We start from the raw sequence: 27,780 nt of genomic DNA, 5'->3' as shown, positions 1-27,780 counted from the left end.
TCGCACCCTGAACTTCTGGAATAGTTTATAATTGAAATTTTTGTTCAAGTGCGCGCGCGCACATGCACGCACGCACACACACACACACACACGCAAAAGACGGACAGAAGATGCTGACGTAATCCAACGGGCCCAACTTGCCATCTTTCTGGTATACTTTATCCCGGTTTTTGCGTGACGAGGACTATTTTGCGAGTGTCATGATCAGGGGCGTGACCCGTTATGCATGTTCGTGCGTTTGTCTGGCTCTGTGTGTGTGCGTAAATAAAATTGTAAAAACCTAATTGGGCGTAGGCTTTAACTCTCCAAGCCACCAACCCCGTCTGGGCTGTTAGTCATGATTAGTGGACACTCACGCCGAAGCACCGAGCGGTGAAGCGTTTTATTTGGCGACGTCGAAGGAGCGCTGCTCTACGTCGGGTCCTCCCATGACGGTCTCGACGTTCTTGGCGCAGCGCGGCCTGCGCGTCACGAAGAAAGGCAGGCAGAACCAGTTGACGAATCCGTCGTCGGCGTCCGCCTCGTGCAGCCGCCTCTCCTCTTCGTCCTCGTCGCCCCAGAACTGTCCGTACCAGTCGAGAAAGCGCTGAACTGGCTTGCACGACAGCAAGCGGTCGCGCAGCGCCCGCAGCCTCGGTCGCCGTACCGACTGGCCGCTGCTGCTCTGGTCTCCGCAGTCCGTAGGCATGAGAGCCCGACACGAGCCTGCGCGATACATCCGTGCGTTGCTTGTATCATATGCGTGCGCAAGAAGTGGGCAGCCCCGCCCGTGGGCGCTGGCAGGGAGGTGCAAAACGGGCACTTGGCCCCTCGATAAAGCCTCGCCATCACTTGCCCTCACCCAAGCTTCATCAGTGCTCTCCCCCTCCTGCGATGCAACCCAGGTTTGCACCCCCCAAAAGAAATTTCTGCCGGCAACCATGGTCCCATCTACCCTACAGCACAAACAAGAGAGTGTACGGAGGCACACGACTTTATTCATTAGAAACATAATAACGTGGATTGGAGAACGGAAAGAAAGAAGCACTTCTATTAGAATCGAAACTACGATTTGCCTTATCTCAAGATACACTGGCCCAGGCATAGCTCCGTTCTGCAACCAAGTGAACCGCATGCGTATTTGGCTTTTGACGGCAGAACGGAACTTCAATGTCATACATGCAATCGGCAGCACGAGTCGCAGCGTATAGTTACCTCGAAAATTGTCAAGGCCTTAATCGCCTATAGCAGTGTAGCAACGCAAAGTCATCATCATCAGCTTACTACGCCCACTGCAGGACAAAGGCCTCAGCCATGTTCCGCCAGTTAACCCGGTCCTGTGCTTGCTGCTGCCAATTTATACCCGCAAACTTCTTAATCTCATCGGCCCACCTAACCTTCTGTCTCCCCCTAACCCGCTTCCCTTCTCTGGGAATCCAGTTAGTTACCCTCAATGACCAGCGGTTATCCTGTCTACGCGCTACATGCCCGGCCCATGTCCATTTTCTTTTCATGATTTCATGATTCCTTAACCCCCTTTTATATCCTTAACCCCCTTTTGTTCCATAATCCACTCTGCTCTCTTCTTGTCTTTCAACGTAAAGTACTAGCACATATATTTCGGGAAGGCCCGCTAAACGTGAGCAGTTGCTTTCTTCAACCTCGGGCTCGCCAGACAAGTTCTTCAACTTGAAGTCTCACGCTGCTCACTGAAGAGGCCCGATGTTTGCGCGCACAGCGCAACTATTTTCGCTGTTTTGCCGATGAGAATGAGGTGTTCCGCGCGCCCAGCACACTTTCGTCTTCGACGAAGCAACGCGATCCGACGTTACAATCAAGAAACTTCAGCAGACCGCCAAGCGAAAGCTCCGCGTTCACTCTGATAGCCGCCCCGCCGCGGTAGTCTAAAAACAAAAATAGCAAACAGCAAAACAGGTTAACAACAAAAATCGGCTGCTGACCCGCAGGTCGCGGGATTGAATCCCGGCTGCATTTCCGATGGAGGCGGAAATGTTGTAGGCCCGTGTGCTCAGATTTGGGTGCACGTTAAATAACACCAGGTGCTTGAAATTTCCGGAGCCCTCCATCCACTACGGCGTCTCTCATAATCATATCGTGGTTTTGGGACGTTAAACCCCACAGGTCATCATGACTCTGTTAAGCCTTCTTTGTTTTTTCCGACCAGCCTCGCCAGCACACGAAGTGTTTTAATGAGAACTAGATATCTTCTAGTTTACTACAGACTCAACCAACAGGTGTAGTCGAGGGGAAAGGGGTGGCGCTGCGATAGAACCCCCCCCCCCCCCCTCCTCTGCTCTTAAATACCAGTTAATCAGGGGTGAGGTATCGTTCAGAAATCGTGTATGCATTGCAAGACTAAGGCGAAAATGTTTCAGCTGTTGAAGTTCGCGCTACATTAGCAGCGCCCATGCGTCACGTGGTGTCTGCTGGTTCATTCGTTTCACCTTCAGCGTGAACCCAGAGTTGTCTCTGCGTGAACCGGTTCGAGAAGGCGCTGCACTTCGGCATTCGTTTCTAGAGTTGAACATGGCGGCAGAGGCACCGCAGTATTCGTTTTGAAAAAGTGCAGCTGTCGTGTAAGGCTAGTTCATGAATTCTCTGCACCTGATCGTTAGATAAGGTCCGTTCGATTCAACTGCACCAATCGAAACCAGTTCACGGTTGTGCACGCGAAGTTCAGAAGTCGTGCAGCGCAAGTTCAGTGGTGCAGGCACAGTGCGACGCCCGAAAAGAATGACTAGGGGCGACAAGGTGCAGACCTTATGTCTGTCTGCTTAGTTTACACCAATCAGCTAACATTGACCGAGGGCAAACCGCACATGCGTGCAGTTTATGAGGCTCAAACATCTTGGCAAAACACATCGCGTTAGTGGATGCGGATATGGCGATCACGCCAAAGTGCAGCATCGTCTGCTCAGCTGCACACGCGGCTGCACCATGCGGGCACCGTCAGCGCAGGAAGTTCAGTAAAATCGTGAACCAGCACTGCACCTCTTTTGCACCTTTTGAAACAAAGGGCAGGGTTCAGAGGTCGTCAATGCTGCACCGCTGAAACGAATAGCAAGGTGCAGCACCTCATGAACCAGTTTATGTGGTGCAGGTGAATCGAATACAGCCCGTGTAGCGCAAGATGGTTGCAGCTGCAGCAGACGACATAGCTGATTGCAATCGTGTATCTTTTAATGGCGTCCAACAAGTGGGACAGTGAACATTTTCCGCTAGACACATGCCAAGCAACGTATGCGGCGTCGTATTTTACGAATGACAGCCTCCACAACTCGCAAGACAGCCGACGAGTAGCATAGCAGTTGCACGACATCTGCACTAAAGCGTTCGGTTCCACGTCTCGGGCTGCTGCATTTGCTGTAAACGTCACCTGCACGAAGACAGCACTCAGACGACACCACGGTGCCACCGTGTCAGAAAGTGCAGGGTGATTCGAATGGACCTATGCCCAGCTCACCACGGACGAATTTTCGGAGAACTGCAAACCGACGCGCCTCCTGGGGGCTATGACAAAAAAGAAAGCACCTCGCCCACGGCTGTGCCTCGCCACGGTCGCCGCAGTCATCGTTGTTCTTACGCGATTCGCCGCCGAGAGAATTATGAGTGGTGCATTGAAGGAATTTTCATGAGTTTCATAGAGGCAGTGTCATGTGCAAAAGCTAAGCCGCTAAGGTAAATGCACTGCTCATTTCATCTTCTAGTACACTGAACTTCATCACTGCCCTGCGGCTTAGAAGTGTGGCAGTTTGGGCTAATTGGTATGACATGACGATAGTTAGAGCGCGAGAACAGAACGACGACAAACCCGTGTCCTTCTTGTCTCTTTGTCGTCGTTCTGTTCTCGCGCTATAACTATCGTCTTGCCCTGCGGCATCCCGCACTGAATTGCTCAGTATTCAAAAATGCCACACATTAGCTTGTTTTCTTGCCTATAGGTGGCGCAACAAACAACAGACCTGCGCTTTTTTGAAATTTCCGTCAATTTTGATGCACGCGAAGCAGATTTTTGTATTTCTTTTCGCAACACGAATGATTATAGTGTGCCAAAATTATACTAGCACACTATACGCATTATCAAATAACTCTGGCGACAGTACAGTTATGCTGGCTAGGCTAGTGTGTTCTTTGGCCTGCGGATTGTGACGTGGCCGGCAAGTTTTGGCGTTAATTACGGTTACAAATGTGACGCATGCTGCGCTGGCTGTGCGCTAACTCCCAATCACTTCTTTCAACATTTTCTGTCGCTCTCCCGCCCTCCTCGACGGCCACGTATGCCAATCGCGAAACTTCCTTTGCACAGATGCCATGCATGGCTGTCAGCCATAACTCTAGTGGCAGAAGTATATGAGTTGATTCGATTGAAATTCGGTGATTTGTAAACATATTCACATGAAATCAAGTTTACAAATGAAAGCAGATGTCAAAATGCCCTCGGCCGATAAGAAGCAGCTGGTCGAGCTGCGTCGGTGGTATAGTGGTTAGCATAGCTGCCTTCCAAGCAGTTGACCCGGGTTCGATTCCCGGCCGACGCAATTTTTTTTTTCTCTCAACTTTGTTTTTGTGCGCTTTTTAGTAGCAAATCGACATGAGTACCTCGCTATGTCAGCTAATTTTTAACCATTCACGACTACGCTAGCCACCTTAACGACGCCACAAAAAACCACACACAATGCTCGGCAACAATACATGCTTCTCCCAGAGCAAGCATATTGTATGCATGTATCTAAGTTCGGACCCCTGCTTCAAAGTAATGCGTGTAGATCAAGGAGGTTAAAATATTTTATTCCATGGTTTCGACGTTTATTTTTGGAACTCATTGCACATGTTTTGTGCAGTTCCACGTCGGGCTGAATGCGGCGATACAAAACTATTATGCCAGGATAGATTAAAAAAAAAAAAAGCAAACACTGTGCTCAGAGTGGAGCTTATCGCAAAAAAAAAAAAATGAAGGAATGAATGTGGTTAGAGTTGGCCGTCCGCTACAGCCAGAAAAATGGGCCGCTCAGAGGCGTCGGTGGTATAGTGGTTAGCATAGCTGCCTTCCAAGCAGTTGACCCGGGTTCGATTCCCGGCCGACGCAATTTTTTTTTTGTTCAATCTTGTTCCTGTGCGTCGATTTTTTTTTTCAGTTGCAAGTTGAAGTGGACACCTCGTGATGTCAGCTGCTTTTTAACAACTCAGTAATGTATTTCGACAGCAGTGTTTAATTTTGTAACTCAAGACATCGCACTTGCTTTGGACAGTTCCACGTCGGGCCGAATGCTCCGATACAAAACTGTTTTGTATCGACGACAAAGAACGATACCAACTAGCCCAAACTGCCACACTTCTATGCCTTGCGGAGATATATAAAAAAAGCGAACACACGACGTGTGTTTCAAGGCTAATCGTGAAAAAAAGAGAGTAAGGAATAGGATTCGAGTTGGCCGTCCGCTACACTCAAAAAACCGCGCCGACCAGAAGCGTCGGTGGTATAGTGGTTAGCATAGCTGCCTTCCAAGCAGTTGACCCGGGTTCGATTCCCGGCCGACGCACTTTTTTTCTGGCATGGTGCTTTTATTTTTACGCATTTCGTGGTTCGATTAGCAGGATTACCTGGCTTATATATACGCGTTGCGAATACCCTGAAGGCACTGCAATATTTTTTTCAAGTTAAGTTTATTCCCTTCGCAACAAGACGGAGGTCCTTAGGAGAAAAGATGTCGCAGACATTTTAAAAATATAAGGGAGCTTACTAAACATGCATAGACCAAAGTAAGAGCTTGTTTATTTTGAGACACAAAATAATTACACGGATTGTACATGGCTTACCTAAACCTTCTGTGCACATGTGCAAAAACAACAATTTTTTATATAAAAAGAATAAATAAAAAATCCTGATAAATTACAGATAGTACCGTTTCAGCAGATGCTGTATGTTAAGGACCAGACTTCGCACATGTTTCTTGAACTTACATTCAGGCAGCTCAAAGTTGATATTAGTTAATAATTTGTTTAATGTAGTAGGTATCTGATAACTAAGAAGGAATTCTCCGTAACGTGTGATAACTGAACTGGCGATTGTACCGTATCTGCATCATTATCCGGCTGAAAACGCGTACGCTTGGTCTCCTGGTACGGCCAAGTTTAGTTAGAGCATCATGCTTATACTAGTTAGCCTTTTAAAATGAATTTTATATATTAGATATGGAGCGTAGAAAATTCCTCTTGCTTATATATTGAGATGAACATCATTGAACAAAGAACTCCCTTTCTTTGCTCCCCCTCTTCCCCGTTACATTACCATGGGTACATAATTGGGGAAGGGGAGGTCAAAACTAGAGAATAACCTGTGGCGTAACATAGCATTGGCAACCGTTGCATGAAACTGTAATAAAAAAATATTTGCCTGGAAGATCAGTTTTTTTTTTAATTCGCGTGTAATGATTGCGAAGACTGCAGTTCTTGTACGCTGCGCTGTGTTATATACCATACAGCGGCAGCAAAAGTTTTGTTAACGTAAGCTAGTGCTGCTTATATTTTGGTTAATGTTTGCTGTTCATTCTCATAACGTTGATGCAATAAAGTAATCTATGTGCACTACTCTACACTCCTAGTTAAGTCCATAAACTCCTATTTAAGTCATGTTTAAAGTGCCGGATATAACCAACCGGTCATTTTTCGTAGGGTTCCCTGGATATAGCCCGCAGTTAACCTGGACCTGATTTAAAAGTGTAGCTCAGGAGTCAGTACACAATTTGAGAACAGGACATGGTACAGTAAAATGTGGCAGGCTAGGAATGGAGAGATTTATAGTTTATGCGTTGTACGGAGACCTGCAGTATCTCGATTCCACAGTGTCTGGTTTATCTTGGCGCTATAGCCCTTTCCCCCGAGGCTGTCTTGAGCTCACCTTGTCGTAGATGCACTTCTCTACCGGTGCGAGTCAGTCCCGATGATAGACGTGGCACTCAGTCTGCGTCGGCCCGTAAGGAGTTCATCCTTTTCTTTTTGGCGTTTACAGAGCTGGACATTGCTTGCTGGCTTCCTTGCTTGATCCTTGCGATTTGGCTCTGACCCACATCGGGATGTCGGCCATGAAACAGGATGTTAACATTACAACAGTTAAGAATTGAAACGAAGAAAACAAACCGTGGAGTATATATAGAAATCTACTGCGGAATATGGAAATAGAGAAACAAAAAATCAGATGATTATTCTATATGTATTCATACAATACGTGCAGAAGAACACAGTGGTGGTATGCAAGCAGCTAATAAGAGACAGGCTGCAGTGGGAACTTTTGAATGAAAATAAATTTGCACAGAGAGAAAGAGAGAGAAATAACATTAATTTGCACTTGTCGAGAATGACGGGGGAGAAGGCTTTGGCCTCTTGCCCCATTCATCTCCCTAGAATTCTGGGCCGTCTTCGGCAGCCACGACGCTGAAGAACAACGTAATCTCATCGGTCTCGCCCTAACTGCCGCCGAGTCGCTATGAAAATTTGAAAGGAATCCTTTTGTGTCGTCAAGAAATTCACAGATGGTTAAGCAGCTGTTCCGGTTACTGTGACCCCGCGAAGAAGCCTCGAGGAAAATAATATTTTCGCAATTTAGAGTAATCCATAAACTTATTCATAAAATTTTGAAATGTTCTTTTCTTGTGGTTAATAAAACGACTGCAAGTCAGTAAAATACTGTCACGGGTGTGGAAATACTTCTCCAGTGGAGCAGCTGGAATGGCGCCTAATGAACACGACGACATTGGTGTTGTGGGGTTCAGCTTGGGTTGCTCTGCGCTTTGACATTCTGTGCGCCCTGTGATCCCGCTCTCCTACGAACTCACGACTTCTAAATAAATACTCCCTGTAACAATATGATCGATGTTTTCTTGATTTTGGCAGTAACAGCATACCAAACCAGACCTGTATAAATAAAAATTTCGAGGAGGCACACGACATCGAAATTTTGCAAAGGACGCCTCCAATTTACGAGTGGCACAACATTTATTATTCCAAGCAAAAGACAGATGACCATATTCCTGAACTGGTGATTTGATTTTAATGTAATCTTGAAATATGGAATATTTGCGGAATCTAGATTCATTAATCACTTCTGTGTTAAGCACAGTGGACATTACAGAACCATCGAGGGACCCAGCGGGCTTGAGCGTCAGCCATCTTGTTCAGAAATATGCCATGATGACTATGAACGCATACCAATCGCACAGAACGCAAACTTTTAGGGATTAATGATGTGAGTGAACTCAGAATACAGTCGGAAGGAGAAGCTGAGCTGCGAATCAGTAACTATGAGAACTGCCGAGTCATTCATTGAAACTCTTCGAATGGCTAAGAGTATTGATAAGAGATGTATAATCCAGGAGACGCAAAGAGAATGACCGCAATGAAGCTTCTGAAAAAACCGCCAGGCCTGCTTACGTGCAACGCGCAGCACAGTCACAGCGAGAACTGGACGAGCGGAGAGCCTTTTTTAAAACTCTTAGGGTAACTGGTACAAGCGAACTTGCAATGTATACCTACTACACCAAAAATTATTGATTGATTTGTGGGGTTTAACGTCCCAAAACCACCATATGATTATAAGAGACGCCGTAGAGGAGGGCTCCGGAAATTTCGACCACCTGGGGTTCTTTAACGTGCACCCAAATCTGAGTACACGGGCCTACAACATCTCCGCCTCCATCGGAAATGCAGCCGCCACAGCCGGGATTTGAACACCAAAGATTATCATGTGGTGGGTAGGTATTCACTAGGCCATCCTTCATCATTCTTCGGAGAAGCGTGGTACTTAATACAACCTCGCAAGAATTTTTGAGCAATTTTACAATGCAGTGGCTGACAACGATGAATAATTATGCCTGAAGGTTTAGTAATGGGTTGGGAAAGTGTGCGAGCCCGTGCGAGATTTCATTGGACAATCGAAAAGATTTACCCAATAACCTCAATACCGAAACTTTCTCAGTGAACCAATTTTGGCTACAGGAAAATTCTCTTTGATATCAATCATTTATTTCTCCTTCAGTAGGAACTAATTCATTCAATTTTTCTCACGAATAATTTTGAAAATAATATTTCTGTTTTCGCTATAGTATTTAAATATATATATATATATATATATATATATATATATATATATATATATATATATATATATATATATATATATATATATATATATATATATGTGTGTGTGTGTGTGTGTGTGTGTGTGTGTGTGTGCGTGTGTGTGTGTGTGTATCTTTGATAAGCTACCCCATTCTTGGCCAGTCCCCCAAGGTGGGTGTGAGCCAAAAATTTAGGATCTACATCTACAGCACCAAGCGGCCCACTCGTTAGGAGATTCGCATTTTTTGATGCCTGGTTGTCCCTTCAGTGGCTGTTCTAAAACGCTTCATTACTCATGCTAATGAGATTTTTTTTCCCGACATCAAGCCTATATCTAGTGTCAGTTTTTGCCGAAAGTTCAAGCACCAGCGCGGCTCTGTAATGGAACCCTGGGCTGGCACGCAGGGGAGCCGGCTTCGAACCTCATCGTGTCCTCAATCTATTTATTCACTTAATTTTAGGGGCGAAGCTCCTTAAAGCGGCACCCGTTCATCTCTCGTAGTCGTAGTCGTAGTCCGTAACCAGTGTTACATTTTGACCTGCCAGTTCGTGCCGGTGGGAGATTTCTCCTGTGCTTTGTTGAACAATAAAAAGTTCGCGGCGTGCGCGTTAACTAAAAGCCGAATGCTCCTGTCTCTCATTCCCCATCAGCAGCCATTGGCATGTACATTGAGCACTATCTCACAAGAAAGGATAGCTACGTTATACTCGCTGGGTGTAACCTCCTTAGTTTTAAAAAGGTTTACCGAGCGTTGAGCCGCAGTGCCATTAATACAATGAACTAGTATATACCATGAACTCATGGTGGTTAAAGGTGGGAAGTAGATACGAAGCGCCAGCCTTAAAAAAGTAAAAGCCGAATTCTCCTGTCTCTCATTTCCCGTTAGCAGCCATTGGCATGTACATTGAGCACTATCTGACACGAAAAGGTTGCTACGTTATATATACTCGCTGGGCGTAACCTCCTTGGTTTTAGAAAGGTTTAGCGAGCGTTGGGCCGCAGTGCCATGAATACAGTGAACTAGTATATACCATGAACTCGAGGTGGTTAAAAGTGGGAAGTAGACCCGAAGCGCAAGCCGTAAGAAAGTGTACAAGTGCCACCTCTCGTTAAGTCCTTGGAATATCCGCTGAATGGCGGTGCCTCTATATGGGGAATATATGATGAAAAGATGCGAGATGGTGGTACTTGGAGTGTTGAATAGATGGACGAACGGACACACAGACAGTTGCATGGATGGACGCATGAACGGACGCATCCTGCGTGGGGTAGGTGCCGGCCTCGCAGGGCGTGGTCTACACTTCTGATGTTCTAGACTATGCAGTCCTAGAAACACTGGGCCAAGAACTCGAGGGTTGAACCTGACCCGACAGAGAATACTTGGGTTCCCGCGCCCCGCGCTTGCGGGCCATGAGTTCCCGTTTTCCTCTGGCTGGCCAGGGCCCCCTCGAGCCGCTGGATCGCCCATTTCTGAGATTGGCAGTCCACCGAGCGGATCCACCGCTCCATCTGCGCTGGCAGGTCTTGGCGGGCGGTGCTGTCGTCGGCAACAGTTACTCCGCCGCGAGATTCCCCAGCCCTCCCGCACACATCACCGTCGGCATCGTCGCATGAACCGCCGCCAGGTATCGCTTCACTATAACACCTGTGGTAGTGTGAGATTCGTTGCTGCTGTTTTTACATCGTTCATGCGGAACATACCCACTTCTGGGATTGGCCAAGAGATTAACGGGACGTGGCCAGGGGGTGGTTGAATTGGTTCAATCTGTATCTCTTCACGAAAGCTTTGAGTTTTGTACGTTTATATATGCGCGAATAGACACATTCGAGCACCCACAAGAACATACTTAATCAAAGTGGAACCACTTCACCCCCACCCCTCACGGAAAAAGTTTGTAAGCATACGCCCCTGGAATGCACGGATTGTACATATTTTAAACGAAAGCTCGTCTGCTCAAACAATGTGATAATCGTGTAATCAATCAATGATTACATGACCAATAATGATCATGTAATGATCAGGTAACATGATGTTGAGCAATGATCTGGTAACACGATGAATAAATTATTGTGAGGCAATCATCGCAACTACCTCATGATCGATTGAATTTATTGTGCTATCTTTAAGAAAAAATTCATAATTTGAGTTATTTTTGTAAAAAGTACATATTTAGGGCCCAGAATAAAGAAGAAAGAGAAAGAATGGGTGGGGGGATTTCAAATACCGCTAAATTAATCACACATTCAACTCAATGGCTCAATGATTTGAAATATTATGAGCGAAAACGTCTCTCAACGAACATTGTTTATTCGGCAAATTAATTAACCGAATAGAATGCATGTGCCACAATCAGAAACGACAGATGAAACTCGATTTCATGAAGTGATGAGGGAACTAAAGTCACTTCGCTAAAACGGAAAGTTAGTGATGTCGAGAGAGATACCTTTTGGTTTTTCGAGTTCTAAAATATTAACGAATTTATCAGGGACACTTTATTTGCCACTCACACACCTGCGCGTGTGAAAAATTTGTAAGTGTAGCCAGTCATGGAGTTTCTCATGGCTGGGTGATGTCGGCGAGGTTGTCATGTGACTTTATATGACAAGCTGCCTGTGTGCGCCCAGCTGAGAACAAATGTGGTGGTAGCACGCAGAATCAGATAGTCGCAAGGAGATGGTAGGCTAAACCATCGAATAACTAAAGCAACCACCGCCGCCCGGTCCATTTGATAGAAAAGGGACGTGAAAGATTTTCCTCGCCTTAATAAAATACTCTTTCTTGGTTCCTATGTCACTACTAGACGACGCAGCGAGCAATGGAAAGGAAAATGATAAGTGTAACTCACGTACCCGCCGCAGCACGTCAGCGCATGGCTTTTTGACGCAGCGCCGCGCCCTTCCCCTGCGGAGAAAGAGGGCGCACGGCTACGTGATGTTACGCGCCCTCTCTCTTCATTGGGGGAGGGCGCTGCGTTGGAATTCCACGCGCTGACGTGTTGTGACGTGTACCTGTGGTCAGGCCTTATTTTAAGAGATATGGAGAGAGCAGAGTGCACCGAGGAACAAATGGGTGTTAAGGGAGTCAAAGTCGAAATCAAGAAGAAATGGTCATGGGCAGGCCGCGTAGCACGAAATCAAGATAACCGCTGGTCAACAAGGATCACATACTGGACTCGGAGAAAAGGCAAGCGGGTGAGGGAGAGATATAAAGTTAGGTGGGCTGGTGAAATTAGGAAGTTTGCGGGTTTAAAGTGGAAGCAGCAAGCAAATGTAGACCGAGTTGACTGGTGGAACATGGGAGAGGCATTTGCCCTGCAGTGGGCGTAGTCAGGCTGATGAGGATGATGATGATGATGATGATGATGATGATGAAGAAGAAGAATATCACCACTATTGCCGCGACAAGACGCTTCGTAAGCGAGGAAACGCGCAAAAACGAAACGCTCGTGGCGATGACGTTGAAATTCTCGCGTCAAACGCCGTAACGTCATAAATTTTGCCGGGCGTCCACTAGGCCACACGTGGTTTCTAATGAGTGGAAATGGCGTAGATCATCTTCTGAAGGGGCCATAGAAATACCACGTTTGCGGAAATTTAGTGGCGCCAGTGTCACGAAAAGACGGAAGAGACACTTTCGAATGAAGCGACGCTATGCGCGGAGATTTCGGCGCGATATAAAAAAAATAAAAATAAAACGTTTACCGCGTTTTTTCTCTCCATCCCTAAACGTATGGCAGTGAAATCAACGACCATTGAGTTGATCGGTATTATCTGATGTTTAACGTTCCACAACCACGATATGATTTATGAAAGACGCTGTGAAGTAGGGCTCCGGAAAGTTTGACCCACGTGCAGTGGCTTCGGACAATATGCAGGCCTCTGTTACGCCTACAAACCCCGCCGCGGTGGTTTAGTGGCTAAGGTACTCGGCCGCTGACCCGCAGGTCGCGGGTACGAATCCCGGCTGCGGTGGCTGCATTTACGATGGAGGCGGAAATGTTGTAGGCCCGTGTGCTCAGATTTGGGGGCACGTTAAAGTACCCCAGGTGATCGCAATCTCCGGAGTCCTCCACTACGGCGTTTCTCATTATCATATGGTGGTTTTGGGACGTTAAACCCCACATAGTGGAGTGAGAAAACGATAAAATACAGACAAAGATTGAAGACTTGACTTGAGAGTGGCCAACTCTAACTACATTGTTTACTTTCATTTACGAGATAACCGCAATTTAGTCGTGATGTAAGGAAAAAAATCTCTTAATGCATGCAGTTCGCTATGTTATACATCCTGCAAAAAATCTTTTTATCTTCGCATTTAGCGCAGCCTGGAAGATCGCAGAGTAAATGCGAAATTTTGAGAACCAAAATAAAAAAGAAAAAGAGAACCAAAAAAGAAACATTGCATAAACCATAAAGTATGGTGCGCTCTTTTATCACACGGGTTCAAGCATACAACACGTTTGAGTATGCATTGTTGCCGAGGGTTGTGTGCGAGTGAGTGTGAAGAACACGGAAAGTTGATGAAGTAGCCCATATCACAAAGGCCTCACTTCGATTTAACGTTGATAATCGTCTAACGAAAAAAAGAAAAAAAAACTTTGCGTCGGCCGGGAATCGAACCCGGGTCAACTGCTTGGAAGGCAGCTATGCTAACCACTATACCACCGACGCCCGCCGGACAGTGCATTAGCTTGAGTTTTAGGGAAACTTCATTGAAACTGGATCTGTTTCGCTATCTGTAATTTTTGCGACGCGGAAGTTATATTTGAATCTCCCATAGTACTTTGTGATAACTAAGTGCATGCAAAATATTTTCATGTAGGGTGTTGAATACAAAACGCATGAATGCCGTGCAATTTGTTTTACTTATTTAGCGCAAAGAAATAACATCTTGAAAGAAGAACAATGTGCGCATGAATGCGTGGTTCTTGTAGTACTGCACACACACACACACACACACACACACACACACACACACACACACACACACACACACACACACACACGCGCGCGCGCGCACACACACACACACACACACACACACACACACACACACACACACACACACACACACACACACACACACACACACACACACACACTTTATCTCTCTCTCTTGCAACGGGGCGCAAAATATTGGCAAAGCACGTTGGGGGGGGGGGGGGGGGAGTAGTGTAAGAGGTTTCGCAGGGGGCCTTCTAAATGCCGATGGCGAAAAATTGCACATCCTAACCCTGCGGTTCTTCATGCCATGTACCCTGAACGGTATCCAAGTGCGGATTGCCCCGCTTGTGGACTGTTAGCCACATTCAATCATGTGTTGTGGGAATGTGAAGCCATCGGCCCCGCCCTCAGCGAGGACAGGTGGGCTGCGCTCTTACGCAGCCCCGAACTTAAGGATCAAACCCTGGCCGTCCAGAGTGCCCGTGAATGGGCCGCCAAGCTCGGCTTGACGGTACCTACGTGGGATTAGCCGGGTGGCGCGGGGTCTCCCCTGCGTCTTCTCAGGACAAAAATAAAGTTTTAATCAATCAATCAATCAGTCGGTGACAATAAAAGCTCAGAAAACACAGACCTTGAATAAATAAATAAATAAATAAATAAATAATGATTGATTATTCATGAGTAAATAGCCAAATAAAAATTAAGGCAGCCTCGCCCTATAGTGGTGTCAGGCCTGAAGGAAGTGCGAAGCTGGCTGGCCGCCTTTGTTTATGTTTTACTTTTCTCTATTACTTTCTTTCCTTTCACCTCGCTCTCTCTGGTTTTCGCTATTTATTTATTTTTTTCCTCAGTTGCTTCTCATTTTCTTTCCTTCTCTGTCTATCTATTTCTTTCTCTTTCTCACTTTTGCTTTGCTTATTTTCCTTTTCTTTTCTCCACTTTTCGCGTTTTTCTATTCTTTGTTCTCGTATATATTTATTTTTCTCTGTTTACTTAATTCTCCCTGTGTGTCGTGCCCTTTCTTTCTTTTTTCTTTCTTTCTTTCTTTCGTTCTTTCTCTCTTTCTTTCTTTCTTTTTGCGTTGTTATCTCGTGCCCGTCAAAGTGTAAATAGGGACATGTTTTTTTTTGGGAGCGAGGCACAATAATGAATAGGAGACGAAGAGGAAAAAGAAAACGATGAAGAAAGCGCGCCGGTTCATCATGACGAAGTGTTCTGTTCGATGTTCAAGACAGCGGCAACGCAGTGCGTAAAAGGACTCGCTTGACGCGGCGAAACGTGCACCAAAACGCACACCGCTCCGCTAAAGCTCTGCGCAATTCGGGAAGTGTTGCACTGATTCTCAGATTGGCCCATCTTTGGGCGATCGTGGACGCCGCATGATGACGCGGTCACTACATGACGTCATCTCGTGGCGTCAAGCTTAAGTAACAAATTTTGTTGATCAGAGACTACATGAGGGTCACACAATGTGACTCGCTCGCTGGTCACGTGGGTTGTTTAGTACGTGGACGCGTGTGCCGCAGATTCAAGAATTTGTGGCCTTCACTGATCAGTTGTAAACAGAAATAGGGCTTTTGTGGTGTTACAGTAAACGCAACGGTGAATACACCGCTGCACACGAGCGCAAAATAACGCACTTGAGGAAACTGGCCAGTGCGCGCGTTGGTTTTACGATTATGTCTCAAAAGATATACAATTTCGCGCCTCTCTGGGTGTGTATCCGACATGTAAAATTCATTCGTCCGAGAAAACCCTGTCTCCTGGCGGCCAGGTGAAAGAAGGCTCACAAGTAAGTATGCAATAACTTCCAGACTCGGAACGCGCAGCAAGAAACTGTGTGCGTGGACGGGGGTAGGCGGTGGTGGGCGTATGTACGCACCTACGACGTAAACGTAAAAATTTCCGGGCGTGGGGAGAAATTATTGGTTTGAACTTCCCGCGCTACTCCACGGTCCGAATTCATGCGCTCTACCAGAGTCCTTCAGCTCTACCTACAGGAGGCCCAAAAGGCTGCTAGATGCGGACAGCGAAGACACCGGGGAACACCCGCACTCGATGCCTCCACGCGTCATCAATTCGATATGAACAGTGAGGGGGATGTGCAGCTGCAAATGCTTCTTGGCAAGAAAATGTTAATGTTGTAGGCCCGTGTGCTCAGATTTGGGTGCACGTTAAAGAACCCCAGGTGGTCTAAATTTCCGGAGCCCTCCACTACGGCGTCTCTCATAATCATATAGCGGTTTTGGGACGTTAAACCCCACATATCAATCAATCAAGAAAATGTTCACCGTCCTTGAAAAAAAAAAGCAATATACAGATGACATTTTGAGTGTTAAATGCAAAAAAAAAAAAACATCAACAACAATGTTTTAACCGTGATAGTTCAGACTATATAAGAAGGCTTTAGTATGTAGTCTCTTTGGTCCAGACGTCATTAAATAACTACACTATGTGCCTGTCTTTCCTCGGAATGATTGATTGACATGTGGGGTCTAACGTCCCAAAACCACCATATGATTACGAGAGACGCCGTAGTGGAGGGCTCCGGAAATTTCGACCACCTGGGGTTCTTTAACGTGCACCCAAATTTCTTCGGAATCTCATAATACTCTAGCGGGCTGGACGTAGCTGAATCAAGTTATCTGCGTCACGTCACTTGTTAATCACAACACCGTAGCGCTGAGGCAACATTTTTTATTCACTCATATGTCGTCCGATCCGTGTATGCTGCGTCTCAACTATGGACTTACTATGACAGTGACCGCGATATCTGCTAAAATGGCGGCTCCAGTCGCAGTAGCGAGGGCCTTTGTACCGCCGCGGGCTATATGCATATGTTAAGAACGTGTTTTTTCAAGCGAGTCGCGATCGCACGAACACTCCAACTTCGTCCGCATAACACGCGGACAAAATCTCTCGCCCAGAGCGAAACATATAAAGCGATATGTCTATCTATCCACCCTGGAGATATGTGAGACCACTTAATGATTGAAGATAAAACGAAGTGAAGGACGCGAGGAAAGCGTTTCGCTATGCTATCGGGTGTGCATTGAAAAAACAAAACGAAACTTTTCTTCCCGCTATTTATCTATCACTAAAAATATACGCGGTCGCGCATCTGCAAAGGGCGCTCGACTGGAGTCGCCGAGATTTCCTTGCCTCCGTTATATGATTATCGCCACGTTCAGTCATCCTGCGCGTGTGTTCACGGCCATGTAGTACGCAGCCGCTGCTGGGCGTTTTCGTTCCGTTTTCGTTTTTTAACTTTTTTTTTCTTTCTGGCCTCCTCGTCCAGATCTCCCTTCCTCTTCATAGCCCGCGGGGGAAGCGCCTCCTAAAGGCGGGGCTTTCCTGCAATGGCGCGATATCGTCGTACGTTTCTTTTTCCTTCCTTTTCTTTTACATTTTGTGACGTCATATCCACGTGTAACGATCAACATAGAGAAAAGGGAAACGCAAATTGCAGCGTTCGAGGAACAAAGAAAATGTAATAAAGAGAGAGAGAGAGAGAGAATAAAAAAGGCGTATTACGTCTGCGTACCACGTGGTATTCCGAGCGCACTGACGGACGGAGAGCGGTTTGCAACTGCTGTTTCTTGCCTGTTGCTCGATCAGCCGTTCGACCGTCAGCGTCACTACGTATTGTGCGCCTGGGAGGGAGCAACAACAACCTTGACCTAACGTGATGTGCAGAGGCGAATTGGCGATCTAAAAGCCCGTGTTGTTTGGGTGATCCGCGCCGAGGAGAGAGATTGTGGTTATATCAGAAGAAAAGAAAAGAAAGGTGCCGACCCGTAACTGTCTCTCCTTACGAGGACACCTCAACAGGTCAGCAGAGGAATGGGATATGGGGAATAAAAGATATAGAGAGAAGGAATAAAAAGAATAGAAGGAAAATAGATGGATAAGAAGCCGCCAGCCAACGAGAGGAAAAAAGAAGGAGATAGGAAAGTGGGGATCCGGTCGAAGCAGTCCAAGGGCGGGGTGCCACAATGCGAGAGCTGCACGGCATCAGGAGACCGCGGAGGGCGAACCAGTCGGCGGGAGCTACGCTGAAGTCGGAGATCGCGAGGGCACAACCGTCCAGCTTGAAATCCTCCGAGTGAATGTCCCGAGGAGATTCAGCTTCAGCTCGAAGCGAACGCGCGCGTCGTCTGCTTCACCGCCGGCATCGTCTGGTACAAAAGACTGACTTCCAGCCGGCTTCTGTTGCGTCAGATTGCCGTCTACTCGAAAACCGTGAGTTCTGTTTTGATTCTGTCAAAGTAATTTCATTGCTTTGGGAGCTGTTGTTTGTTGTTAAAAGCTTGCGATGGCTTGTTCTTCATTCATTTTTCACCAATATTTTGTTGCAAATGTCACACTGAGGCTTCAGAGACCGCATCGGAATACTTGGTGATCAGAAATTGATTGACAAACTACATGCATTAAGCTTTCGCTGTTTACTTAACGATTTACCCTTCTGAATGAACGCAAAACACTGCTCAAAGGGGGCTAACTCGACAAAGAGTAAGTTTCTCACTAAAACTGAAGCAAAACCACTGATTGAGTAAAGTCGCGTAGGGGTCTCTGAGCACAACAGAAAGACGCGCTTTCAACACTTCCCGCTGTACCTATGTGCTTGTGCTATTGATATGAAAAAAAAACGCAACATTTTCTGAGCTATGTGTACAAAGTAGCTCCTTAAACGCTTTGTAGGCGTCTTTACTCGTATTCTTGCAACTGCCGATCTGACAAATTATATGACCACTGCGGATCGCAAAGGGTGTGTAATAATAATAATAATAATAATAATAATAATAATAATAATAATAATAATAATAATAATAATAATAATAATAATAACAAAAGTCTGTGGGTATATATACGTAAACCAGTTATTCATTCTAGTTGGGAAATTGCTAAACAGATTTTGAGTTACAAAACGTGGCCCCTTTTGAGTAGCAGTCACGGAGAGGGAATAAACATTTTTATTTTGAATCGTATCGTTCGCTGATATATTTTGCGGTGATAATGATTTTCTAAATGTATTTTTTTTGTCCCTGAAACGCTAGAAGTGTGCTACGTTTATTGTGCTACGTATAATAAATGAAATCTTGGTTTATGTGTGGGAACTTACCGCACCGGATACGCTGTATATAAATCGTAGCTGCTTTTATATGCGGGATGGGGAGAGGGAGCTGGATCAGTTAGCAGCCCACCTACTAAAACGTTAGCTTAGGCTCATTGTTTTTCTCTTTTTTTTACAAACGTGTGCAGCGCATAAATAAAGATGAATAAGTCGTCCTACTTTCCGTGATGTGGAATTGCGTTTGTAAATGCGCAGGTTTCAAACGTACTTCAGTTCTCGCTGAATGAATGAACGAACGAATGAATGAATGAATGAATGAATGAATGAATGAATGAATGAATGAATGAATGACAGTTGACAGGAGGCAACGTATACGTACTTCCTGTTTGCATTTTGCGTATCGACCGATAGAGTCGATGCACCGTTACAAAGTCACACTACTGGAGAAGCTTTCATCAATGAAAGACTATATATTGCCAGCAGGGATTATTTTTGAATACAGACCTCACGAGCTGTCGCAGTGGTGGGCTACGAGTGCATTAGTGGAATTCTCACGGCAGACCTGCGTATGTGCGACTATAATCTCGGCATGCTTAGTATGACGTATGTAGTGTACTGACAAACGTCATGTCATGCTGCAGTGAATGGCACTGATTGTGATCACGTGGTTTGTTTATTTCTTTCTCTCTCTCATTTCTTTTTTTTTTTACAGCGAAAGATATTATGATAACACAACGCGGGTCGCGTGCGCACCGTAGTTGTCCACTTCCGCTGGTGTATAAAATAAGAATAAAAAACTCAGTAAATAAAGAAGAAGAAAACACCGAGAACAGAATGTGATTCGAAGCCGGGTCCCCTGCCTACCAGCCTATAGTACTCTATACCATTGAGTCACGCCAGTTTCTTTTTTGCCTTATAGGAGTATACTTTTGGTACTTAGCCACGCCGCTGCTTGTAACTATCTTGCAAACTGGCCTTAGGCAAGCTTGATGCTGGGAAAGGAATCGCGTTAACATGAGTAATAAAGCGTTTTATAACAGCAAGAGAACAACCACGTGTCCCACAATGCGAATTGCGCAACGAGTGGGCCGTCGAATGCTCCAACCCTGTAAAAAAACTTGATCTTGTCCACCTATTCATATCCACTGCGGATGGTCTTGGGCAGTAGATTGTTGGCATCACAAACTTTTCTGGCGTGATTCTTCATCCTTGATCGTCATTATCCGCAACACACACAAAAAAGCGCGAAGTTTCTTGCAAGTTTGCAGCGGGTACCACGCTTCTCCGAAGAATGACGAAGGATGGCATAATGAAAGCTTGCCTTACAGAATGTATAATGGCGTAGTGGATGCCTTGCAAGTGTGCTTGCAGCAGATATAGCCAAATAGCGATAAAAAAGGGGGAGGGGGGAGGAGGGGGCTCTCAAAGGCTGCTATTCCAGCTTTCGCTGTGACAGTGCTGTGAGGTCTGAGCAGGCCCGGTGTTTTTTTTTTTTTTCGTTCCAGTTAACATCCGAACTTTTTTTTTGCTATCTCCAATGTCTCTCACTCCCTTTCTCTCTTATCTTTGTATGCTCCTTTTCTAATCCCGTGTGTAAAGTAGCCAACCGTAGTTTTCTGTGCATGCAATTTCTCTGGCTTCCACCTCTCTGTCTGCTTCGTTTCTTGCAGCCTCCTTCTTGCTCTCACTTCGCAAAGGTAGTCTCTCAATGTTATCTCAAATCGCAAATGTTATCTCCGCGATATGTCGAAGATGGCTAAAAAAATGCAAAATAAGTTGTGGCGGAAAGGTAAAGAACGGGGTAATTGACAACCGCCCGTTTGTAGCACAAATTCATAAGGAAATCCAAGCTATAGGCTGTGGTCCCAGGTTCGGTCCCCGTACTAAGAAGGATTTCTTTTTTTTTTCTTCGACCAAGACTCTCCCCCCTCTGGGATAAAGCCGAATTGATGCCCTCCTGGCTTCGAGCTACAGACGGATAACTCTGAATGATTCGTTTCGTAACCCAGTAGAGCTTATTCATTTCCATACAACTGAGCAACACAATAGGTCCGTACGAAGTACACGTTACGCGTAGCGCGCTCTGCCGTCTCGCGGTTTGCAAACAATGATTTGATGCCGGATCCGCGTTGCGGGGAGGCGGGAAGTGGATGACGCGCGGCGCATCCTCGTGCGGGAAAGAAATCGATGTACGCGTACGTGTGTACATACCGAAACACGGAAACCCGTGGCGCGTGGACGTCGTCTTGCTGTGCCTGTACACTTCGTGGTTGCAAGCTCGAGGACTCCTCTACGCGTAACATTTTCATTTTCGCGGTACCACTAAATTATCTCGTAGGGTTACTTACTTTAATGCACGCTAGAAACGACCTTTAATGTATTTCGCTCGGCAAAAATGTCGTTTACAACGTCTCTTTTATTGCGACTTTGCCGCTAAACTGAGGTCCCTAGAAGTTTAAGGCACTGAAAGCAGTTCATGTATTTTTTTTTTTAATATAAGTTACAGAAGACGTATAACACGAATGAACAAATAAATTGGTTTATAGAACATTTTATGTCTTTCTTGAACATTGAAATGTTTTGTTCATTTTTCCTCTACAGTATTAACATGCAATTCATACCTTTAATCTAAAAGGTACGTGTAGCCATAAAATAAATAAATAAATAAATAAATAAATAAATAAATAAGTAACTTGCAAAGGAATGGAGCATCTGTTCCAATGGTGTTGCACAACACCTGCTAAAGTTTCAACCTTTTGCCTTACATGTGCCGTGACTATAAATTACTTCGAGAAACATAGGAGGTACCCCAAAAACTGTAATAAATAGCTTTTTTTCTGGAATACCTCGAGAAGGCTGTGGATTGGCAATCCAGCGATGGAAAGGGTTGTTTGGGTTGACTTTTACTAGATTTATAATTTCGGAATAGTTACTATACAGTGTAGTTTAAGACAATTATTGATGTACCCCGTATTTTCCATGGCTCAATTGTCTATTGGAGTCACTGGGTTGTGTCTAACAAAAGAAACGAGCCCCTGTTTTTTTTCATTTTCACTTTCCCCAATCAGCTCGCATGCTCACAAGATCTCGCAGGCTGTACAGGTGAAATGAGAAGTGTTTGAAACTGGTCAGCTGCTTTTGTACTACTTCACGATAACATTATCGAACCGGAGCATGCAGTCATTGTTAGCCAAAGATAATGGTTCCCGATATGAGATATAATCATCGCATGACCACGTAGCGCTGGACACATTTTTACAGAACGCGCATGGTTTTCCGTAACTGCGCGTGGTTATCCCTGTCGTATATCAGCGTCAGCTCACTCTGTAGCGGCGAGAACATGAAGTGTGCAGAGCTTGCATATCAGCACAAAAAATCTGTACGCTCAGAGCAAATCAATCAATCAATCAATCAATAAAATATTCATTAATTTAATCAATCATAAGACAGTAACACTACTGAGTCGAGAGATGGAAGCACGGGTGCTTTGCGAGCAGGCGGGGCAAAAATTCTCTCTCGCATCTGGCCTTCAGTGCGTTGTGCATTCGACATGATGAAATAGTATACATTCGAGCTTTCAGTTAATTCAAAATTAATCAATCAATTTGCGACGAATTATTTTTTTCAATATGCGCACTTGAGGGATGTGTTCGGAATTTTGGGGCTAGCGGTGTGCATTAACTGTAGCGTTTTATACATGCTCACGTGTATACTGTAGTGGTCGGCGAAGAGACACGCTTGACTGACAAACTACTTTCGTTCTTTTTTTTCCTCCGTCATTTATTTAACGGTGACATTCGACCTTCGCAATTACCACAGACAAGCACGATTTTCCTCTTTGCACTGGATGGAGGAAGAAGTATACCGCTGGTCATGGTATAGTATAACGAGCGGTATAACGAGAGCCAAATGTCCCACATCGTTCGTCTCTTCCAGCACGAGCATTTCTTTTACCAATCTTAATCATAAAAACACTTTCCTTACTTTTTGTAGGCGCACACGAATAATATCTGATATACCCACAAGCGTCGAGTTTCATGCAATAACATCTAGAGGGTAATCTGGCGTAGACACTAGCGCCGGATTCCCCTCTGGTTGTTGTATGAAACTCTATTCCCACAAGCATATACCCACTAATACCCACTACGCGTCCGGAGGTAGCATGCGTATTTGTGCACATTGTTGATTGATTGATAAGTGGGCTTTAACGTCCCAAAACAACCATTTGATTATGAGGGATGCCGTAGTGGAGGGCTCCGGATATTCACTCCACCTGGGGTTCTTTATTGTGCACCCACAGCATTTCCGCCTCCACCAAAAATGCAGCCGCCAGAGCCAAGATTTGATCCCGCGACCTGCGGGTCAGCAGCCGAGTACCTCAGCCGCTAGACCACCGTGGCGAGGCCGTCTGCACATTGTTGATGCTATTCCTAATTATTAATATAAATCAATAGTCTTTGCGCTTATTAATTGGCGGGCTTTAAAAAAACCACTCGTTGCGTGTTTTCACGACTAGTGCATGCGATTGAGTTTATCCTTTTATCGCGCAATATTACGTGCGAGGACGCTGCACTGCGTGACATTAGTCTATAGGTTTTTTTTTTCTTTAACAGTTTCGACCAGGTGTTTCGCTCTTTAGAAAAACACCTGCTTTCAACAAAGATGTGCTGGATATTATTCCCACTTGAAGTAAAGGTTCCAGTTATTTATTCGCATCTATCTCGAATTTTCGCTCGCAGACAACGTTGATTTTTCTCTCGCAACCAACGACGCCGACTCCGAAACCGGAATTTATGTGAAACGAGCTCTTTAATGCTTTGGCATTAAAAAAGGAAAGCAAATTCTGGGGTTGTATTCACAACGGCAGTAGGTCGTAAGTGGTCTCTGCGATTGGCTGCTCCCCTTCGCTTATGAAGTCCCGCATTAGGATTAGCGGAACTATTACAAATAATTATTGCGTTAATAAGAGAGATTTTTGAAAACGCGCCCTAATGAATTCTCTTTTTTCTTCTTGTCGCGTTTAGCTCTGTTTTTATTCTAAGCATCCCGTGGATCACTCACAGCGAAATAGGAAAACTATCCTGAACATGGGACACTTCCCGGTTGCATCGATGGCTGTGTGCGCGCAAGGCCGCTCAGTTGGATGTAGAAAACGGCAACAACGCAATGTAAGGCGAAGAAGCAACTAATACTGACAACAACGAAACAAGAGACAATGAATATGAAGGAACACAGATTAGTGCTGAACTTGCAATTGAAGTTTATTCCCGAAATGGAGCAGAATATAAAGAAAAAAAAGAGACGTGAACGAAAAATTGAAGATTAATATATTGCAGATTGCTCGGCTGTATTGTGTGGTCCTCTTCATCTTCATTCAGCTAGCTCCAACTATATACACGTTACCTTATGCAAAAAAAAAAAAATTGGAAGGAGGAATCAACCTATATATACGGCTCTTCCAGTAGTCATCCGCACGGGACAAATAGTGAACTTCTTTTTTCCGTCAAGGCGATGGACGGGCTGCTCACGCAGTTATTGCCAAGTCTCCGAATTTCTGCTGCCTCAATTATCTCACGTGTGATCTCATGTGTGATTCCTATTTGTGGCTCTTTTTAGATATATTGATCTCCAACCTTTTGTTCCCGTGTCGTTTTTATTTATGTTCTGCTTCGTTTCGTAAATAACCTTCAGTCGCAAGTTCAGCGCGCATCTGCGTTCCTTCCTACCCCTCGTCTCTTGTTGCGCTGTCGTCGGTATTACGGACCACCCACTCACCCAAACATTTGCTCTCAAAATAAACAAGCACAGGGAAGGGCTTCGGCACTCTTTTCGGCTCATGTTTCTTCGCCTTGCGTTACGTTGCTGCCATTTTGTAGAAAATGCACCAACGAGCCCAGCAACATGCTTTCACCTGTTGTATTGACGTGTACAATGACTATCCACAGGGTTGGCGTGGTGAACGTTTATTATTATCGAACCTGGGACCTTCCGCGTGTAAAGTGGATGTGATAACCACTGCACCACGAGCGCCTGTATATGTTCCGCGGCAGAGCGCGAGGTCGTATGATTAATTCTGCGCCGTGGCAGCATGCATTCCGGTTGAGCAGGAACGCGACAACACTCTTTCACATAGATCTAGGTGCATACGTAAGGACCCCCGACTGGTTATACAGCGCGCAGTTAGTACCGTATGCTAAACATAATGGGAGCACACCTTTAATCAGCGTCAAGTGCGTGGAAGACGTTCTCTTTTTAGCGGAAGTGCAGCGTGCGGAGAACTACTGACGTTAGCCACTCCTATGGGAAAGTCCGTGCTTGTTTTTCAGACCGCTGCCTTCCTCCACACTTTCTCTGCGTGTTCAAACTGCCGATGCAGGGTTGTTTCGGCTTCGCACAAGCCCGGTTATACATCGCTAGCAAACCAGGGTGGTTTAGCCGCTTCAATGAAGAGGGATTGCGTTGTCCTATCACGTGTAACGAAGAGAGAGAGAGAGAGAGAGAGAGAGAGAGGGAGAGGGAGGGAGGGAGGGAGGGAGGGAGGGAGGGAGGGAGGGAGGGAGGAGACGCTAACGCATATGCTTACCATAGTAGACTTCCAAGTATTCTAAATCGTTAACAACTTTTTTTAAACATACAGCTCGTTAGACCATGCATAGAATGTTTCTAGGTGGTTAAGCCACACTGGAAGGGTTTCAACTTTCCAATAGTAGCGTACCGAGTGCTCTAAATTGTTAACCAATTGTTTTAAACACGTTTTTGGCATGGATATACACTTTTGGTGATCTGTGTTTAGCTTTCCTGCAGCTTCAGTTGCCAACGCCATATTTCCTTGATTCTTATATACGAGAGAAACCGTCATGTAATGAAAGCTGGATAGGGCGTGCAAAACACCAGAATTTTATTTCGTTACGCGGTCGTATTTGGCATTTGGCCGCACGAAAAGAAAGACGTAGTTGTGTCGCTTTACCCTTCTCTGTCGCTCGTCCCGTTCACGTGTTTGCTCATGTTCAAGAAGCATTGTTACTAGTTCGCCGAACTGGCACTCGGAGAGAAGAGTTGCTTTCACGGCGAGAGCTCTGAGTGCGCGCAGAGCTTTCTTGCTCGGAGTATTGACAACCGAGAAAACTGCAAGAACAATAAATGAAGAGAGTTTATCAACTTCGAGGCACCAATACGTAGGCATTGCCTACAGTGCAACTTGTTTTTTGTACTTCTCCTATTTGATGGCTTCGAAAACACACAGACCGTGCTTGTCTCAGTGGTTGCAACCTCCAGACTGCCAAGAAGAAAGAAAGAAAGAAAGAAAGAAAGAAAGAAAGAAAGAAAGAAAGAAAGAAAGAAAGAAAGAAAGAAAGAAAGAAAGAAAGAAAGAGAGTGAGGTGATCTAAGCTTAAGAAAAAAACTGCCGACGGGTAAGTGACGTCTAGGTCGCGATTGACGCACTAGCCAAGGCTTTGACGTGTCCGGTGGCGTTGAGGTGGGGGCGGGGCTCTTTAGTTGATGCTTATTATACACGTACACTTTATACCGTGCCGTTCTTCGCCCAAGCTGCGCCCGATGAGCTTTCCGGGCTAATTGTACGCCTTGCTCCCTGCCCGACAGTGCGCGTCTAACTTTTTTTCCTCCCTTGAAGTGTGTGATTTGACCCACGATGACAAGCAAGCAGCTCCTTATAAGAGGCGAGGGGTTTTTACACAACCAAGAGACAGCAGCACTGCAGGCTACGTCTTCGCAATGCATCCTCCTGTATATGCCAGTGGGAGGTCGTTCACCTGCAGGTGAAACAATGCTGGGCATGTCTGGAAACTATTATTACCGCGTCGTCATAGTGATGTTTACTAAAATAAATATAAATAAAGGCACGTATGCTCCAGAGGAAGTCCACTGAGGTTGTCGACCGCGGCAAACTATATAACTGTTCTGACAATGACTCTTTTTTTATTTATTCTTTATTCAAGAGTTACCCAGCATTGCCCTAGGGCGCTACAGCGGGGGGGGGGGGGGGGGGCTTACAACAGAGATACAAATATGTCTTCATTTGCACAACATACTTGTTCTTCAGAGAGCTTGTTCCATTCGGCTATACACTTCGGAAAAAAGAATTCTCAAACATGCACGTCCTGGGCCGGTGTTCACGGATTTTGTGTTTGTGATCATTACGCATAGAAACATAAAAAGTGTACTTAAATAATTATCTTTTTTTTATGCCTACCTTGTTGTTATATATTAAAAAAACAGTTTTAGCCTTAACCTCCGTCGTCGTGAAGACAAGAATTCGCAAATTCATTTTTTTCCGTCATTTTGACACTGCCCGTTCTACGGTACCTGCCCAGTACGTACCTGGCTGCTCTGTTTTGGATACCTTCTATTCGAGAAATGAAACTGGCTTCCGAAGGGTTTGGCAAACGCACTCTAATGATGTAACGGATTTGGCAAACTCTGGTGCAATGTCCTTTGCGAATTCATTTTCATATGTGAATTCTTATGATGGAAAAACCGAGTACAGTGAAACAGAAGTGAATTGAACTGGAAAAAGTTTGCCAGAGAATTGCCGATGAAGGGCAGTGGAGCTGTAAATTTGGAGAAGTGAGTATCCACTCCACGATTAACTCCTTCAAGGCGTCGTTGTTACACGTGCGTATCTTTC

General features: G+C 45.4%; 2 protein-coding genes and 4 non-coding genes across 8 annotated transcripts in view; 4 read left to right on the top strand and 2 right to left on the bottom strand.

The window, feature by feature from the left end:
- LOC142817928 (NADP-dependent malic enzyme-like) overlaps nucleotides 1-27,780 on the top strand; it is a 141,152-nt gene that overhangs the window by 29,228 nt on the left and 84,144 nt on the right. Inside the window, exon 1 of one of the 3 annotated variants that reach the window (XM_075895905.1) lies at nucleotides 18,174-18,301. The exons of 1 other annotated variant lie outside the window; for it this stretch is intronic. The gene's annotated coding sequence lies outside the window, so the exon portion shown is untranslated. Of the gene's footprint in view, nucleotides 1-18,173; nucleotides 18,302-27,780 lie in introns of those variants that run through there. One more of the 3 variants, XM_075895906.1, reaches the window with a different exon arrangement.
- On the bottom strand, nucleotides 325-7,051 carry LOC142817372 (uncharacterized). The gene is made up of 2 exons (XM_075894397.1): nucleotides 6,899-7,051; nucleotides 325-705 (listed from the first exon to the last, which is right to left on the bottom strand). Exon 2 carries the CDS (start codon nucleotides 686-688, stop codon nucleotides 383-385), a length of 306 nt encoding a protein of 101 aa, XP_075750512.1. The 5' UTR covers nucleotides 689-705; nucleotides 6,899-7,051; the 3' UTR covers nucleotides 325-382.
- TRNAG-UCC (transfer RNA glycine (anticodon UCC)) lies at nucleotides 4,467-4,538 on the top strand. The gene has a single exon. It is a non-coding gene; the product is annotated as a tRNA-Gly (tRNA).
- Nucleotides 5,015-5,086, top strand: TRNAG-UCC (transfer RNA glycine (anticodon UCC)). Its single transcript has one exon. It is a non-coding gene; the product is annotated as a tRNA-Gly (tRNA).
- On the top strand, nucleotides 5,469-5,540 carry TRNAG-UCC (transfer RNA glycine (anticodon UCC)). The gene has a single exon. It is a non-coding gene; the product is annotated as a tRNA-Gly (tRNA).
- Nucleotides 13,715-13,786, bottom strand: TRNAG-UCC (transfer RNA glycine (anticodon UCC)). The gene has a single exon. It is a non-coding gene; the product is annotated as a tRNA-Gly (tRNA).

This window comes from Rhipicephalus microplus, chromosome 5, assembly GCF_043290135.1.
Source record: "Rhipicephalus microplus isolate Deutch F79 chromosome 5, USDA_Rmic, whole genome shotgun sequence".
NCBI classification, from domain to species: domain Eukaryota; kingdom Metazoa; phylum Arthropoda; class Arachnida; order Ixodida; family Ixodidae; genus Rhipicephalus; species Rhipicephalus microplus.
This window is presented reverse-complemented; position numbering and strand designations above follow the sequence as displayed.